The following is an 18,447-nucleotide window of genomic DNA, read 5'->3' as shown; positions in this document are numbered from 1 at the left end:
TTAAATTTACAACCAATCTAAAGAAAGTGGTTAAAGAATGTATTATTTGTGGATGTGTTGGTTAGACCAGTATTTATCTGTTGATCTGTCACATAAACATTAAATATATTTCTAATTTAAATAATGGTATTGTTCTCCATGGAGACTTTGGAAAGATCTTTATAGAAAGACCAGTGTTGGTGCTCAGAACTGAACTGAACTAATCCAGCAGTTCCCTGCACCCAAATCCCATGGGGGAGAGAACTGAACAACCCAGAAGTTCAGACAATCCTGAGACCACACAGTCCACCACTTCTGCCCACCTTTCCCACATCCCTGGCCCAAGAGGAAACTGCATAGTGCCTCTGGATACAGGAATATAGGAGCAGTCAGCGGCAGGAACGTGCTGGACTCGCTCAACTGAACCGGTCATACAGCTCCCTGCGCCCAAATCCCACTGGGGAGAGAGCTAGACCCTCAGGAGTACGGACACTCCTGAGAACTCAGAGGAGACTACTCTGCCCACATTCCCAACCCAAGAGGAAATCACGTAGTGCCATCTGTGCCCCCTGAGCACAGGGACCTAGGAACAGTCAGGGGAAGGACGCTTTGGGTTTCTGCCTGTGCCAACAGCTAAAAGCCAGGCACCAGGAGTGCCTACACACCTGAGAACAGAGCTCTCTGCTCCCAGATCTGCCTGAAAGAAAACAGGTCTACAGGAGTGCTGACACACAGGCCTACAGCAGGGTCAAGGCACTGTCAGAGACAGCAAGACAAGCGAACACCAGAGACAGCCCGATGCTGAGAAGCAAGCACAGGAACCTAAGCAACAGAAACTAAGACTACTTGGCATCATCAGAGCCCAGCTCTCCCACCAAAGCAAATACTGGATATCCAAACACACCAGAAAAGCAACATTTAGATATAAAATTACATTTTATGATAATGATAGAGGACTTTAAGAAGGACATACATAACTCCCTTAAAGAAATACAGGGACAACACAAGAAAATAAGTAGAAGCCCTTAAAAAGGAAACACAAAAATCCCTTAAAGAATTATAGGAAAACACAACCAAACAGGTGAAGGAATTGAACAAAACCATCCAGGATTTAAAAATGGAAATAGAAACAATAAAGAAAGCACAAAGGGAGACAACCATGGAGATAGAAAATCCAGGGAAGAGATCAGGAGTCATAGATGCAAGCATCATCAACAGAATGCAAGAGATAGAAGAGAGAATCTTAGGGACAGAAGATACCATAGATTTCAGGGCTGAAATCAACCAAGTAGAAACAAAAAGGACTATACAAACAATCGACAAAGCCAGGAACTGGTTCTTTGAGAAAATCAACAAGATAGATAAACCCTTAGCCAGACTAACCAGAGGGCACAGAGAGTGTCCAAATTAAAATCAGAAATGAAAAGGGAGACATAACAAAACAGATTCAGAGGAAATTAAAAAAAAATCATCAGATCCCACTACAAAAGCCTATATTCAACAAAACTGGAAAATCGGAAGAAAATGGACAATTTTCTAGACAAATACCACGTACCGAAGTTAAATCAGGAACAGATAAACCATTTAAACAACCCCACAACTCCTAAAGAAATAGAAGCAGTTATTAACAGTCTCCCAAACTAGAAGAGCTCAGGACCAGACGGGTTTAGTACAGAATTCTATCAGAAGACCTCATACCAATACTGTCCAAACTCTTCCACAAAATTGAAACAGATGGAGCACTACCAGATTCCTTCTATGAAGCCACAATTACACTTATAGCTAAACCACACAAAGACCCAACAAAGAAAGAGAACTTCAGGCCAATTTCCTTTATGAATACCGATGCAAAAATAATAAAATTCTCGCAAACAATCCAAGAACACATACATCAAAGTGATCATCCATCATGATCAAGTAGGCTTCATCCCAGGGATGCAGGGATGGTTCTATATACGGAAATCCTTCAGTGTAATCCACTATATAAACAAACTCAAAAAAACCCCACAGGATCATTTCATTAGATGCTGAGAAAGCATTTGACAAAATTCAACATCCTTTCATGATAAAAGTCCTGGAAAGATCAGGAATTCAAGGCCCATACCTTAAAAGCAATAGACAGCAAACTAGTAGCTAGCATTAAACTAAGTGGAGAGAAACTTGAAGCAATCCCACTAAAATCAGGGAGTAGACAAGGCTGCCCACACTCTCCCTACTTATTCAATATAGTACTCGAAGTCCTAGCCAGAGCAATCAGACAGTGAAAGGAGGTCAAAGGGGATACAAATTGGAAAGGAAGAAGTCAAAATATCACTATCACTATGATAGTATAGTTTAGCGACCCCAAAGGTACCACCAGAGAACTACTTAGCCTGATAAACAACTTCAGCAAAGTGATTGGATAAAACTAACTCAAACAAATCAGTAGCCTTCCTCTACTCAAAGGATAAATAGGCTGAGGAAGAAATTAGGGAAATGACACCCTTCACAATAGTCCCAAATAATATAAAATGTCTTAGTGTCACTTTAACCAAGCAAGTGAAAGATCTGTATGACAAGAACTTCAAGTCTCTGAAGAAAGAAATTGAAGATCTCAGAAGATGGAAAGACCTCCCATGCTCATGGATTGGCAGGATTAATATAGTGAAAATGGCCATTCTGCCAAAAGCAATCTACAGATTCAATGCAATCCCCATCAAAATTCCAACTCAATTCTTCATAGAGTTAGAAAGAGCAATTTCCAGGTGTTGGGGATTTGGCTCAGTGGTAGAGGGCTTGCCTAGCAAGCGCAAGGCCCTGGATTCGATCCGCAGCTCCGAAAAAAAGAATAGGAAAAAAAAAAAAAAGAGAGAGAAAGAGCAATTTCCAAATTCATTTGGAATAACAAAAAACCCAGGGTAGCGAAAACTAAATAAAAACTTTTGGGGAAATCACCATTCCTGACCTCAAGCATATTACAGAGCAATAGTGATAAAAACTGCATGGTATTTGTACAGAGACAGGCAGGTAGTTCAGTGGAATAGAATTGAAGACCCAGAAATAAACCCACATACCTGTGGTCACATGTTCTTTGACAAAGGAGCTAAAACCATCCAGTGGAAAAAAGATAGCATTTTCAACAAATGCTGTTGATTCAACTGGAGGTAAGCATGTAGAAGAATGCAAATCGGGAAGGGGAAGAAAAAAAAAAAGAATGCAAATCGATCCATTTTTCTTGCCCTGTACAAAGCTTAAGTCCAGGTGGATCAATGACCACCACATCAAACCAGATACACTCAAACTGATAGAAGAAGAAGTGGGGAAGAGTCTCAATTACATGGGCACTGGAGAAAAGTTCCTGAAGAAAACACCAATGGCTTGTGCTCTAAGATCAAGAATCGACAAATGGGATCTCATAAAACTTTAAAGCTTCTGTAAGGCAAAGAATACTGTCATTAGGACAAAACGGCAACCAATAGATTGGGAAAAGATCTTTACCAATCCTGCATCTGATAGAGGGCTAATATGCAAAATATACAAAGAACGCAAGAAGTGAGACTCCAGAGAGTCAAATAACCCTATTTAAAAATAGGGTACAGAACTAATGAAAGAATTTTCAGCTGAGGAATATTGAATGGCTGAGAAGTGCCTAAAGAAATGTTCAACATCCTTAGTCATCAGAGAAATACAAATCAAAACAACCCTGAGATTCCACTTCACACCAGTCAGAATGGCTAAGATAATAAACTCAGGCGACAGCAGATGCTGGTGAGGATGTGAAAGAGGAACACTCCTCCATTGTTTGTGGGATTGCAAACTGGTACAACCACTCTGGAAATTAGTCTGCACATTCCTCAGAAAATTGGACATTCCACTACCTGAGGACCCAGCTATACCACTCCTGGGCATATACCCAAAAGATACCCCAACATACAACAAAGACACCTGCTCCACTATGTTCATAGCAGCCTTAGTTATATTAGCCAGAAGCTGGAAAGAACCCAGATGCCCTTCAACAGAGGAATGGATACAGAAAATGTGGTACATTTACACAATGGAATATTACTCAGCTATCAAAAACAATGACTTCATGAAATTCATAGGTAAATGGATTGAACTACAAAATATCATCCTGAGTGAGGTAACCCAGTCACAAAAAAACACACGTGGTATGCACTCACTGATAAGTGGATATTAGCCCAAATGCTTGAATTACCCTAGATGCAATCCACAGACCACAGGAAGCTCAAGAAGAAGGATGACCAAAGTGAGAATGCTTCACTCCTTAAAAGGGGGGAATAAAAATATTCATAGGCGGGGATGCGGAGGTAAAGTTTGAAGCAGAGACAGCCTACCCCTCCTGTGCCCATACATATACAGCCACCAAAACTAGATAAGATGGATGAAGCTAAGAAGTGCATACTGACAGGACCCAGACATAGATGTCTCCTGAGAGACACAGCCAAAGCATGTCAGATACATAGGCGAATGCTGGCAGCAAACCACTGAACTGAGAACTGGACCCCCATTGGAGGAATTAGAGAAAGGATAGGAAGAGCTGAAGGGCTTGCAACCCCATAAGAACAACAATGCCAACCGACCAGAGCTTCCAGGGACTAAGCCACTACCCAAAGACTGTACATGGACTGACTCATAGCTCCCAACTATATAGCAGAGGATGGCCTTGTTGGTCTCCAATGGAAGGAGAAGCCCTTGGTCCTGCCAAAGTTGGACCCTCTGTGTAAGGGAATATCATGGAGGGGGGTGTGAATGGGGAGGTGAACACCCTGATAGAAGGGAAGGGGGATGGGATAGAGGGCTTATGTCAGGGAAACCGGGAAAGGTAATAACATTTGAAATATAAATTTAAGGGGTTGGGGATTTAGCTCAGTGGTAGAGCGCTTGCCGCTTGCCTAGCAAGCGCAAGGCCCTGAGTTCGATCCCCAGCTCCAGGGGAAAAAAAAAAGAAGAAGAAGAAAAAAAAGAAATATAAATTTAAAAAGTCCAATAAAAAATAAGTAAATAAAATTAAAAAAAAAAAAAGACCAACATCCTTAAATCTGTCTCATTTACCAAATCCAGATGGATAGATGGGGGTTTAATTTTGTTTTTATTCATGGTACAGTAGTGGAAGAGAAATCCCGAGAAAGCTTGTCATAGTGGTGAACTCTTGCATCACAGCTGTGGAGGAGATGGAAGGCCGGAGGGTTGAAAGTTGGGGCCTGCATGAGCAACCTTAAGTAAGATCCTGGCTTAAAATGAAATTTTGAAAGTTGACTGGAGGTTATAGATCAGTGGTAGAGCATATCATGATCATTGCCATGGTTCAGTCCTCAGGACTGGGGTAGAAAGCAGGAAATGTAGCATTCCTCTCACCTTGCCTGATACGTACATTTCCTTCAAGGTAAAGCTACAACTAGATTGCTTCCTTCCTTTCTTCCTTCCTTCCTTCTCTCCTTCCTTCCTTTTCTTCCTTTCATCTTTTTCATTTTAATATAGATATACATATATATGTATGTATGTATTATGTATGTATGTATATATATATATATATATATACATATTCATTTTGTCTGTGAGTATATCTGGCGCCCAGTGTTGGATTCCCAAGACTAGTGTCACAGACATTTGTAAGCTGCCATGTGTATGCTAGGAATCAAATCTGGGTTTTCTGAAACATAGCTAATGCTCTTAAATACACAGCATTTTTCTGGCTCTTAGTTTTCTTTATTTTTAAATTTATTATAAAGGTATTTGTGTCATTTAGTCATAAAGATTTTACAGATATTGGGGGGAGATATAAAAATTTATATAAAAGTCTAAAGTTCTTTGATAGCACCTGAATGATCTATACAAGATTGAGCCCATCAACACCCTGTCATGGAAGTGGAGACACTCTCTCTCTCTCTCTCTCTCTCTCTCTCTCTCTCTCTCTCTCTCTCCTCCCTCCCTCCCTCCTCTCTCTCTCCTCCTCTCTCTCTCTCTCTCTCTCACACACACACATACTTGCAAATAGTAGTTGATATGGAAAGAAACACAGTCTCCAGTGATAAGGTACTCATGCTCTTACAATCCCTCACTCATGCTCCTATAAGCAGCTCTTATGAAATTCATTGCTTTCTCAAGATGAAAAGTAAAAGGTGAGTGTCTTAGTTGCTTTTCTATTGCTGTCAAGAGACACCATGACCAAGGCAAGTCTTATAAGAGAAAGAATTTCATTGGAGACTTGCTTACAGTCTTAGAGAGTTAGTCCATGACCACCATTTCAGGAAGCAGACAGGACTAGTGGTGGAGCAGTAGCTGAGAGCTCACATCTATCCTCAAGGTGTAGGTCAGACAGACAGACAGACAAACAAAGAGCCTGGGTCTGGGGTGAGCTTTTGAACCTCCTCCAGTAAGACCACACTTCCTTCTAAGTTTTCCTGTACATTTCCACTAACTGGGGACTAACACAGGAGCTTGTGAGGTTCCATCCTCATTCACCTTCCATGGTGAGCTAGTTAGGAATAAGATGTCAGCCTGGCTCAGATGGATGCTCTCGAGCTGCGTCTCTTCTTCCTCCCGGCTGCTTTGGAGCAATGAGGCAAAAACAAAAAACAAATTAAATGAAGTAGTTCCCAGTGAAAATGGGGACACAGCAAGTCAGTGTCCTTGTTTCCATTGCTGCTCTCAGGGTCCTCCGGTGTGCTAGTGCCTTCCATGTCGCTATGCATATTAAGCACCTGTGACTAATTTTACCAGCAGTGTACCTTGATTTCTAGCTCACTAATGCTTCTCTCAGTCTTTCAGTTGGAGTAAGAACTTGTGCTTATAGTTATTTTAATTGATAATTACTGATTGACAAATCATTTTATGAAATAACAGAGGGGCTGGAGAGATGGCTCAATGGTTAAGAGCTCTGGCTGCTCTTCCAGAGGCCCTGAGTTCAGTTCCCAGCAACCACATGGTGGCTCACAGTCACTTATAATGGAATCCGATGCCCTCTTCTTGTGTGTTTGAAGAGAGTGACAGTGTGCTCTCTTACATTAAATACATACATACATACATACATACATACATACATACATCTATCTTTTAAAAATAGTATGTTAAAAATAGCATAGAGATCCTACATACCTTGTCTTTGTCCCCTACTGTTCACATTTTGTAAAAGTATTACACTTTGTTGTAAACAGGGCTTGGTAATTTGCATCATAATCTTTTATTCTAAATCTTCAGTAAAATTTTTAAAAATAGAAATTTAGGATTAAACACAAATCTCCCATGCTTTATTTAAGGTTCAGCTTTAGACAAAAAAAGAAAATTATGTCATTATTAACATTTGAAAATATTGTGTTGTTTTTCCCTCTTTGAGGACTAATGTGAAAGGAGGTCGTCTGGAAGGAATGCAATTGGCAGATTTGGAAAGTCATTCTGATGCTGGGGAGGTACAGCCCACACTACCTGAAGGAGCCTCAGCTGCCCCTGAGGAAGGTAAGCATTAAACAAGGACAGTCCGAAGGATCAGTGAGCAGAAGACACTGTGACCTTAGTGACTATAGTAGTAGGAAGTGATTGGTTAGTGACAGTCATACAGAAATTTAACAGACATGTTTGAACACTGAATTCAGAGGAAATTATATACAGAGAACAGTAAAAATGTATAAGTTACTGCATCAAAGGGTCTATCTGGACCAGGCATGCTGGTACATGTCAATAATCCCAACACTGGGAGGCAGAAATAGCCAGATCTGTTTAAATTCTCAGCCTCCTAGCCAGGTCTTGGCAAAACATAGTGAGACCTTCACTGTTTTGTTTTGTTTTGTTTTGTTTTGTTTTGTTTTTTTAAAAAGAGCCTGGGTGTGGTATATGCCTTTAGTCCCAACACTCAGGTCAAGACAGGTGGATCTCTGTGAGATTGAGTTCCTGTGTGTCCTGAGTTCCAGTACTTCTAGGGCTATGTAGAGCCCCCGCCTCAAACAACAACAAACAACTAAAAAGAAAGGGGGTAGAGAATAGTCCTTATCAGACAAGTTATTTACAGGCGCAAGAACTACAGATAGTATATATCTATTCAGTCAATAAATATATACTTCATGTCCATCACTGGATCTTCGCCTAACGTCACAGACACAGTATTATGGAGAACACTTGCCCGCTACACAGCTGTTTAGGGTTATGGCTCAGTCAGTAAGAACACTTACTCCCCTTCCAGAGGGCCCAAGTTTTGTTCCCAGCATCCAAGTCTGTGGCCACAACTACCCAAAATTCCAATTCCAGGAGATCATACAGGCTCTCCTGTCTTCAAAGGAGACCTGTACATGCATAACACACACTCACATAGATACATGTGTGTAAATAAATCTAAAAATCTTAAAAACCCAACATTAGATCTCACTAGGGCTGGAATTCCCTGTGGGCTGATGTGCCTGATGTAGCTGCTGGGAGCTGAATTTAGTTCTTCTGGAGAGCAGTACTCTCTCTTAACCAGTCATTTCTCCAGCATTCCTTTGCTCTTATGGGATTCCTTGACTTAGCTGTTTAGCATCCCCTATAAAAACTCTGCAAATGAACCTCAGTTTTACTCTTCCTCCCAAGATACCAAATAAGACAGCCGGTTATTTTAGCATTAGAAGTTATTTAAAACAATCTCACTTATTGTTCTTCCTATGTCTTGTATGGGTTAGCAGAAAACAAGAACAACTTTCAAAGACATTTTGATTTCTCCCAGTGTTACTTTCCACTTCATTTGAATTTCAGTCATTGCTGAATTATTTTTCATAGCACACATTGAGATGCTAGCATATGCTGTTCTGTAGAAGAGCTGGTGGCTGGTGGCAGTTTTGGGTTTCTTCTTCTAATACATGGGGTGATGAGTTGTTCATATCATATGTACATGTGTCAAGGGACAAACTTGTGTATTGTCTTTCTTTTCTATTTCTTTGTTAAAAAAAAAAAAAAACAGACCAAGGTTACTTATAAACAAGGAGTTGTGTTGTATTTTTGGTCCTGGGGATCAGAATCTATAATAGCAAATCAGAGGCATGGCGGCAGGAACAGCTGAGAGCTCACACCTTGATCTTGAAAGCAAGAGACAAAGAGCCTGCTGGGAATGGCACTTCTGAAACCTCAAATCTCACCCCGAGTGCCATTCCTCCAACAAATCCACATATCCTGATCCTTCCCAAACAGTTCTACCAACTGGGAATCAGATATTCAAACAGACAAGCCTACAGGGCCATTCCCATTCCGTCACCACAGGAATTCTCAAGAAGACTGTCTTCTGGTCCCACATGGCACAAATACACCTAAAGATACATTTAAAAATATTTTTAAAGGAAATATTCCTACTACTGATCTTTTGGGGACGGATTTTTGGTAATTAGCTACTTCCAAATATTTGTGCACATACTGATAATAAGTTATAGGGACGCGAAATCTCACAGCATGTGTTAGAATCACAAACTTTCTTTCCTAATCGTTCATAAATTTTTCTAGTTTGCCTGATGTAGAATTTGATGTTGTGTGGACACCTGGTTTAGAGGAGTCTCTGCCTTGGCGCTTGCCACTCTGGACTCTGTTATTACTATAGGAAGGCTGGTGTCCTCTGCTGCCTAGGGTGCTGAGCAGTGTCCCCAGTGCTCTACACTGCTGGGCACCGTAGCTACTGCCCTACCCCTTACAGTTCACGGTATGTCTGCACATTACAAAATGTTCCCTCGGAGACAAAGATCATCCCCATTGAAAGACCACTCACTGGTCCATATAATAATCTGACCAGGGTAATAGTCCTTGTGACCAACCTGGTGGGCTACAGGCACTAGGTATGCTGTGTATGTGTGGTAGGAGGAGAGGGACAGGGAGGGCCATTAAGAAGTATAGATTAGATATTGAAGACATCGGTAAATAGCCTTTGGTAATATTGGGTGATACATACTCTGATAGAGTATACAAGAATTAAAAGTATATCATCAAAAGAGTTGATATTTACTATGTTCTTGCTATGTTATTCTCAGAATTATTCTTTATAGACATTAACTTTTTTTTATTCCTGACTTTACAAACAAGTGATCTAAGACTTAGAAATACAACTTAATTTCACTGAAAGGCACAGAAATAGTCATTATAAGGGTTAGAATTTGATCCCAGAGTCAGTGCTTAGAGTTTTCATCTCTGTATACTTTGGTTGTAGTCTATCCTTGGAAAATTCTTATGAAAGCACGAGTAGAAGTTAGTCAGGTGATTAGCCAGTAAGTCTGAGGCCAGAGTTGAAGAGGGAGTCAGATCATGAGAAACTTTCTTATCTGTCTCTACCAGAATCTGGCCTTTATCCTTTAAATGGGATTTAAATCAGGAGTAGCCTCATAAATAGAATTGTGATTTTTAGGTTTCTACTGTGGCTACAGTATGGAGAATCACTGTTAGACTTGGAATGGGATTTGGAGCTGGGAACATGAAGCCTCTTAAGACACAAGTATTAAATAACGGAAGTGAATGATGACTTGAACTTCATTCTTGATTTCTAGACAGGATTTTACTTAATAGCCATACTGACTAAATCTTCCTGCCTTAGCCTCCCAAGTACTGGAACTACAGATGGGATTGACTCTTTGTTCCTCAGTTAAACCTATTTGGAGCTTTGCTGTAGCACACGCTTTTAATCCTAGCACTCAGGAGGCAGAGGTAGGCAGACCTCTTTGAGTTCAAGGCCAGTTGATCTACAGATCGTTTCAGGACAGCCAGAGCTATACAAAGAAACCTTGTATTGAAAAGCAAAAAGCAACAACAATAACAACAACAAAAACAATAAAAGCTATTTGAAAACACCTTCACAGACACAACTCTTATCCAGTAAGTCAACAGTGAGGATTAATCATCATGGGCCAGAGTGAAGTCACTTAGTAAGAGGGCTTACCTAACACAAAGCTCTGGGTTCGATTCCTAGCATCGCATATAGTGACTCGGCCTGCAATCCCAGTGTTGGGAAGATGGAGGGAGGGAGATTAGAAATTTAGTGTCATCCTTTAATTTACCACATAGCAAGTTCAAAGCCATTTTAGGTTACATGAAACCTTGTCTCAAAAGAAGAAAAAAGATGAATAATATTGAAGGGATTTGACAATATTTAAATTAAATTGAGGTCTAGAGAGATGGCTCTGTGGGTAAAAGAACTTGCCACAAGAAATCCTGACAACCTGAGTTGATTCCCCAGAGCCTAGGTAAAGAACTGGCTGTGGTAATGTGCACCCATGGTCACAGGCTGGTCCTCCTAGAATATGCAGGGAGACAGAAGGAACGAGAGATCCTGCTTCAAAAACAAGGGTGAGGCTAGCAAGAAGGCTCGGTAGACAGTGGCAAACCTGATTACGAAGTTCAAAGCCCAGGACTCATGGTAGGAGGAAACAAATACCTGCAAATACCTGTATATTGTCCTCTGACTTTTGCATGTACACTGGTTTGCTGTACACACATACGCACCCCCACACACTAAAAGTGTGATATAAAAAATTTTAAAACCCAAGGTTTAAAGAACTAATTCCCAAAAGCTGCCCTCTGACACAGATACATGCTCACAATAATAAATAAGAACAACAAAATAAAGTAAGACAAAATTGACAGCCAGATTGGGAGTCAGAAGCAAGGAAATCATAAGTTTGATTTTAGTCTGGGCTACATAGCTATTTGCAAGTCAGCCTGTGGTGCATGTGTAAGACCATGTCTCAATACACCAAAACCAGTTTTTAACAAAGGAATTGACAATTATCCTAGGCAAGAACGTTTGCTTAGTCGCATTTAGGGTCTGCACTGTGTGTTCCAAACTTTTCAAAGCATGCCATTCCTCAGGTAGGTGGTAAGTGTTCTTCAGCAACAGGCTTTTCCTTTCAATAAGAAGTGTTGTAATATAAAGCACCAAGAACTCAACCAGAAAGGTTGCTGTGAGGTGTCTGTCCCAGGATAGGTAATAAAGAAGGTAGCTGGCTGAGAGGCTGAGGGGAGCACAGTAACCACTTGGTGTTCCAGCCTTCACTTACACTTGTGACTGTTAAACCCATTGCCCACAGAAGTCAGTGCTTAGGAAGCCTTAGTTTGCAGTGTAAGACTTAGCTGAGTAGGTCTGAAATCCCATGTTTTTAAGACCAAAAATCAAGTTTAAAGGGGCATGGGAAACAAAGTTCTTATTTGGGTCAAACGGAGAAACTGTTATATCCTGTCCTTGAGGAAGAGGATGTCTGAAGACACTTTAAGGCCTCATTTCTCTTTCTAGCTGGGAGTTTGGAAGTACTAAAGTCATGGGGGTTTTGTTTTCTGTTTCTGTTTTTAGGTTTGGGTTTTTGATATAATCTGGTTGTCACACTAGAAGTCAGTCCTCCTGTCAAAGTCTCCCAGTGCTGGCGTTGTAGGTATATGTCAGCATGCCTGGCTCCCAGTAGTCTCTTACTTGCTCTCCAGTATCAGTGAAGTGTAATTGTTTTTTTTCTTAGACATGGTGGTTGTAAAATGAACCCATTCATTTCTAACTGGAACGAATTGGGACAACCTTCTATTAGTCTTCTTTTTAATGATTTTATACTGGCAGCCTAGGTTAACAACATCAACAACACACACACACCATTGATAAGCCATACAATCCTGTAACTGAAGACTGAACTCTGCTAAAGCTATACAGATCTCTCATTTAGTCCGGGATACTCATAATACCCATTCCAGGGGAAAGCCTTGCTACAGCTATTTAAAATATTGCTCATATTAGCTAACAGTAAGTTATACAACCTGCGATGGCTGTTGCTGATCACATTTAGGGTAATCAGGGTGAGCTATCCAAAAATAAAATGAAAAATCAAGCAGCTGAGTTAGAGTGATGAAAGTAGCACTCTTGTTTAGACGTCTTAAGTGAGACATGCCTAAGTGTGGCAGGGCAGTTTCAGAGTTGGAAAACTTAACTGTTCAGTGTGGGTATGCCTCTATATTTCTTTGTTACTATGTAGCCTAGGCTCGCCTCGGACTTGAACTTGTGATTTTCCTGACTTTACCACCAAAGAACAGGGATTATAGACATGAGTCGTATCATATGCCTTGTTTATGCTGTGTTCAGAATGGAACCATCAGTTCAGCCGAGCAGCTCCATCCCAGCAGCTGCCTTTCACTCCCCACTTTGAGACAGATTCTCACTGTGAATAGCCCAGGATAGCTGTGAACACAGCAATTCTCCTTCCTGAGCCTCTTGATGCTGGAATTGCAGGTGTGAACCTCTACATCTGTCTTACAGGTGTCTGTCTGTCTTTCTTCCTTTCCTTTTCCTTTTCCCTTCCCTTCCCTTTCCCTTTCCCTTTCCTTTCCTTTCCTTTCCTTCCCTTTCCTTTCCTTCCCTTTCCCTCCCTTTCCCTTTCCTTTCTTTCTTGCTATGTCATCTCAAAGAACAAGATGTTTTTTTGGCTTTTTTGAAAGTGACAAGATAGTTGCTTCAGTTGCAAACTTGGTAAGAACTCTGAATCATATCCTGAGAATTCATGAGGAAGGTTGTTTAATTTTATGTATCTCTAGCAAAAAGGAAGCCCTTTCTCAGGGCCAACAACAACTTCCTAGCTTCGTCTTGTATCATTTATTCGTGGACAAGGAAAATGGGCAAAGTCCATTAATTTGGTCCCACTCTGAGTACACAGCCTATCAGGGAAGGCAAGATTCTTAGACAATGTTAAGAGTCCTTTAGAACAGTGGTTCTCAACTATGGGTCTCAGCCCCCACCGAGTTGCATATCAGATATTTACATTACAATTCATAACAGTAGTAAAATTATATTTATGAAGTAGCAACGAAAATAATCTTGTGATTGGGGGTCACCATAGTGTGGGGAACTGTGTTAAAGGCCTGCAGTATTAGGAATGTTGGGAACCACTGACTTAGGAGGCAGGAAGAAGGGCAGGTGTTAATTATTAGTACAATCAGTCACCTGCTTCTTCTCCATGTGAATTTCCAAGCATCTGAGTTCATTACAGGTTTGTATCTCCATAGCCAGCTTCAGCTGGTGGACATTGATACATCTCCAGAGTTTGTTCTAGGTTACAGGTTTTTTTCTCGCTGTAGAATTTCTGAAATACCACATAGTTAATAGTGTTTTATACTCGCCATTGATGAGGAAATAGTACTAAAGGTCAGCTGATTGGCTGCAGTTGGAGTATCTGCCTGGCTTTGTTTGCAGGAACAGTTCCATGAAGGGCCACAAGGTGGGAGTGGTGTTTCACAGATGGGGCTGGGTTTTGTTTTGTAAAACAATATATTCTAGCTGGCCTTTGTGGCTCATGCCTGTAATCCTAGGACTTGGGGAGTTGAAGCAGTAGGATTACCTCAGTTTGAGGGCAGACTGAGCTTTTGTTAGTTTTAGGCCAAACAGTAGTACAGAATGAGACTGTTAAATACAAAAAAGAAGAGAAAGGATTGCTTGCATATTTTCCTCTTTTGAACAAGTATTTTGTTCAAAATACTTCCAACAGCTTCCATGTGTTTTTAATGAAAAGTGGAGACATTTCAGAATGTCCAGGTCTAGCTTTGTATTCAGAATACTGAAGAAAGAAAGATTACCTGGATGCTTGGAAAATACAGATCCTTTTGTTTTGTTTTGATAAAAGACTTTTAAATTTGAAGTTCTCTTGCTTTGGGTAAATTGTTAGCACTGTTTGTATTAAAGCACATGTTTTTGAGACCCCCTACTTCCCCAAGAATTGTTGCGAATCTGTCCTGGAAACTTCCTTAGAATTCTTTGACAGTGATTATTTGTAACAAGTTTTAAAGTCCTTGTTAGAAAATTCCATTGTCTGTGTCACCATGGAATTGATTATTGATATTCTTTCTGGGTTCTGGAACATTCATAGTGAACATTTTAAATGATCCCATGAGACCTGCGTTGGCTGATTCAGCATTTGACTTCAGCAATATCCTACTCTGATTTAGTTTTCAGAGTCCTTAAGTAGCTAGGCCATGGATTTTGTACAGAGTTTACTGCTGTTTAGTGAGAATCTACCCTCAGAGAGGATGTCTACATTTGCTTTATTTAAATAGTAGTAGCTCTTGAACAGGTCTTATGGTAATTTCCTGAGATCTGAACCTCAGGTTTAAATCCCAAATGCATTGGCTGCACATACAGACAAGTACTAGTATGCATGCTTGGTGTGTGCGGGCCTCTGGGAATATTGCTGACCTAAGTATGGCAGTTAGACCTTAGTTTAAATGCCAAGGGAAGACATTTTTGTTCTTTCCATCAAGCCTACCGTAAACATAAAATTCTTTGCTGTTTGTGTTATCTGTGCCAATGGTTTCTATGTGCAAGTCAGAGGAATTAACCTAGGAGTCTACGTGAGGACTTGGTTCCCTCCTTCATCCCCTGCAGGCCCTCCTTACTCTTTTCTTCTACCTTTGCACAGACTTTTTTCTTAGACTACACACACTCATTCACGTGGGCACACACACACACACACACACACAGATTCTTTAAAAAGTACAAACCACACACTTAAGATCTGGAAGAGTGGAGCTAGAACTGACCTGAATGTGTCCTCCCTGAAGATTAGCTCTCTTACAGCACCAGAGTGAGCTATGCAGGGAAAAATGGAGTTGATAGCCCTACCCAGATGTGACACCTCCAAATCATAACAATGACCAGAACGGCAGGATATCTCAAAAGGTACAGTAGCTGCACTTAACATTCCAGGGGTAGCCATCAGCCATTGAATTGGACTTAAGGCTCTCTTAATAGGGGGAAATTCATGCTTGGTACTGTAAATCCAGCCATCATATGTGACTGGTAAGGCTAGGGACCCTGGATGTCCTACGTCCACTTCCCTGATGTAGTACAGTTCTAACTGTGTTCTAAATACTTAGTCTTCTACCCTCAGATAAACGTAGCTCTTACTACCCATACCTCAGGAAAAAAGTGTCTTCCTGCCGCAGACAGAACCATCACTAGTCAGAAGGAAACAGTAGACTATGTGACCCTAATTAATAATGTCTGTAGTACAAACTGAAGGCCTGAGGAACATACAGAGGCAGAAGGGGTAGAACGATTTTAAGAGCCAGAGATTCAGGCTGTCTGTTGTGATATAGTGTACTCCATATATGATAGAGAAACCAACACTGTGGAACACTATTCAGCTTTTAAAAACAGTTAAAATCACATCATCTTCATGGCATAGGTTGAAGAGTCTTGTCTCATTACATAAATAGGCACAAAATTAAAAAAAAAAACACATGTTATCACTTACATACAGAAATTAAAAAGTTGAGTTGAAGTGAAAAGTGAAACAGTGGCTGCCTATGCATGGGAAAGGGTCAGGTGAGTGTGGAGAGCGGAGGGAGACAGTGCCTGGGCAGACAGACAGACAGCACAGACAACACCGTACAGTGTTCTAAAGCTCAGTAGGATGACTGCTTGACTCTGATTAATAGAATATTTTACAACAGCTAGTAAAGTGTAATTGAATGTTCCCAACACAGATTGATATACACCTAAGGTGGTAGATAAGTCAACAACGTTCTGATCTTTATATATTATAAATGTATTAAAGTGATAACGCTACATTCTGTACAGTTACTACGTATTAATGAAAAATGGATGCACTGAGTATCTAAAGTCAAAATTAGTTTTATATACCAATATTAAACAGGAGACCCAAATAGATTCGAAACCAATTTACTGCTAGAATTGTTGGAATTTTCTATTATATATGCCTGTATTTATGGATATTTCCGGCTATAGACTATTAGTTCAAAAGAATACTTGTTTTTTGGGGGTCTTTTTTGTTGTTGTTTTGTTTTGTTTTTAGAACATGCTAAGAAGTTTTTAGTGTGGAAAATTTTTTTCTCACTGTTCTATCTACACAAAACTTTGAAGGATTGTGATCCTCAGTTCTAGTTGAAGAGCAGAGTAAAAGTGCGGCTTCTCACGCACGGGCTGCAGAGAGTTGACGCCTGTGTGGCTGCTGCCTTCTTGCGTGTGTTGGACTGTATCGGTGTAAAGGGGGAGGAGTCCCAGCTCAGTACATGAGGGCGCTCACAGAACCCTGGATTCTTATCACACCCTCTCCCCTTCCTTCCTGCCAGGAATGAGTAGTGACAGCGAAATTGAATGTGACACTGAGAACGAGGAGCAGGAAGAGCACACCAGCATGGGCGCCTTCAACGATCCGTTCCTGGCCCAGCCTCCGGATGAAGGTGCAGATGTAGTCGTTTTACACAGGTTCATAAAAGCTTTGCTGCTGCTGCCCTTTCTGCCTCTGCTGTGGCTTCTGCTCATCTGCTCTGCTGCTTTTACTTCTTTTTAAAAAGTTACTGTTGTTTGTGAGAGAACATTCTGTGGTAAATGGTGTGGTAAGTACCAAGAAAGTAGTCAGGTGACATTTGCTGCTTAGCCGCCTGAGTTCTGCTTCCTGTGAGGAAAAGCCTGCAGCCCGTGGCCGAGGGTACTTCAGAGCAGAGAGTTCCTCGGACAGTGGGCGGCTGTCACACTGAACTGTTCACTCTGCACCTGAGCGGAGTCTCATGTGTTTGGAGGTTTTAGTTTTCGTTTTATATTTTTCCTTCTCTCATCAGAATTTTTCTGTTTTCTGCCATACTAGAACCTGTAAAACCCTTTTATTTTTTTAAGCACACATAGAAATCCTGGAATCCATTGTTTTGTTTGTTTTTGATTTGGTTTGGTTTTGGTTTTGTTTTTAATCCCCTCCAGAAAGAATTCATAGTGAAGAAAACTAAATAAGAGAAATTGTTACTATTTTCCCCTTTTTTAAAAAAAAAAGTATTTGTGCCGAGAGTACATGACTTTAAGCTCAGCATTCACGTGGAAAAGGCAGGGAAATCTCTTGAGTTTCAGGTCAGCCTGGTCTACAGAGCTAATTCCAGTGTAGCCAGGGACCCAGAGATCCAGTCTTTAAAAACAAAAGTGTATGTGAGGTTGTGCACGTTAGTGAAGGTATGAAAACCAGAAGACAACTTTTGGGGAAACAGTTGTCTCCCTCACTTCGTTTTGTGCACCCTTTCTTGTTTCTGCCACTGTATTCCATACTCCAGACTAGGTAGGTGGTCTTGAGATTCTGGGTGACTCCAATGTCTTTGCCCCCATCTTACCACAGGAATGCTGGGATTACAGATGTGTTCTATCCAATCCATTTTTACAGATTTAACTAATGTTGTCAGGGTTACCGAATGAGAGAGAGTCTGTACCACGGAGCCACCTCCCTGGCCCTTCTGTTTTTACGACAGCTCAGTTTGCAGTGATGCGGGTGTCTGTTGTGCTTTGAGGTGACTGCTACAGTACAGACTGAATGGAAACAGATACAGTGTAGTGGGAAGTACACTGTGAGGGCCAGGCTTCTGCTGGGCTTCCCTGTTCTAAGCTCTAGTTCCTGTCTTAGTCCAGCAACACGTCTCTGGTGCTGTGCGTGTCCTGAGGCACCTTTAGTAATCCCTCTGCCTCTAAGGAAGCATCCGACTTGGAGGCACCTTATTTTGTGTGCTGGTGGG

The 18,447-nt window shown here is 41.0% G+C and overlaps 1 protein-coding gene across 11 annotated transcripts in view; it reads left to right on the top strand.

The window, feature by feature from the left end:
* Nucleotides 1-18,447, top strand: part of Trim37 (tripartite motif containing 37) — a 141,678-nt gene that overhangs the window by 89,194 nt on the left and 34,037 nt on the right. For 7 of the 11 annotated variants that reach the window (XM_032911863.1, XM_032911860.1, XM_032911861.1 and 4 more), the window contains 2 exons: nt 7,313-7,431; nt 17,029-17,139. In XM_032911863.1, coding sequence (XP_032767754.1) covers nt 7,313-7,431; nt 17,029-17,139 — 230 coding nt within the window. Of the gene's footprint in view, nt 1-7,312; nt 7,432-17,028; nt 17,165-18,447 lie in introns of all 11 variants that reach the window. The other 4 variants (XR_004389001.1, XR_004389003.1, XR_004389002.1 and 1 more) reach the window with 1 other exon arrangement.

The sequence above is a fragment of the Rattus rattus genome, chromosome 9 (assembly GCF_011064425.1).
Source record: "Rattus rattus isolate New Zealand chromosome 9, Rrattus_CSIRO_v1, whole genome shotgun sequence".
NCBI classification, from domain to species: Eukaryota; Metazoa; Chordata; class Mammalia; order Rodentia; family Muridae; genus Rattus; species Rattus rattus.
Note: the sequence above shows the minus strand (reverse complement) of the source record. Positions and strands in the feature narration are given on the sequence as shown.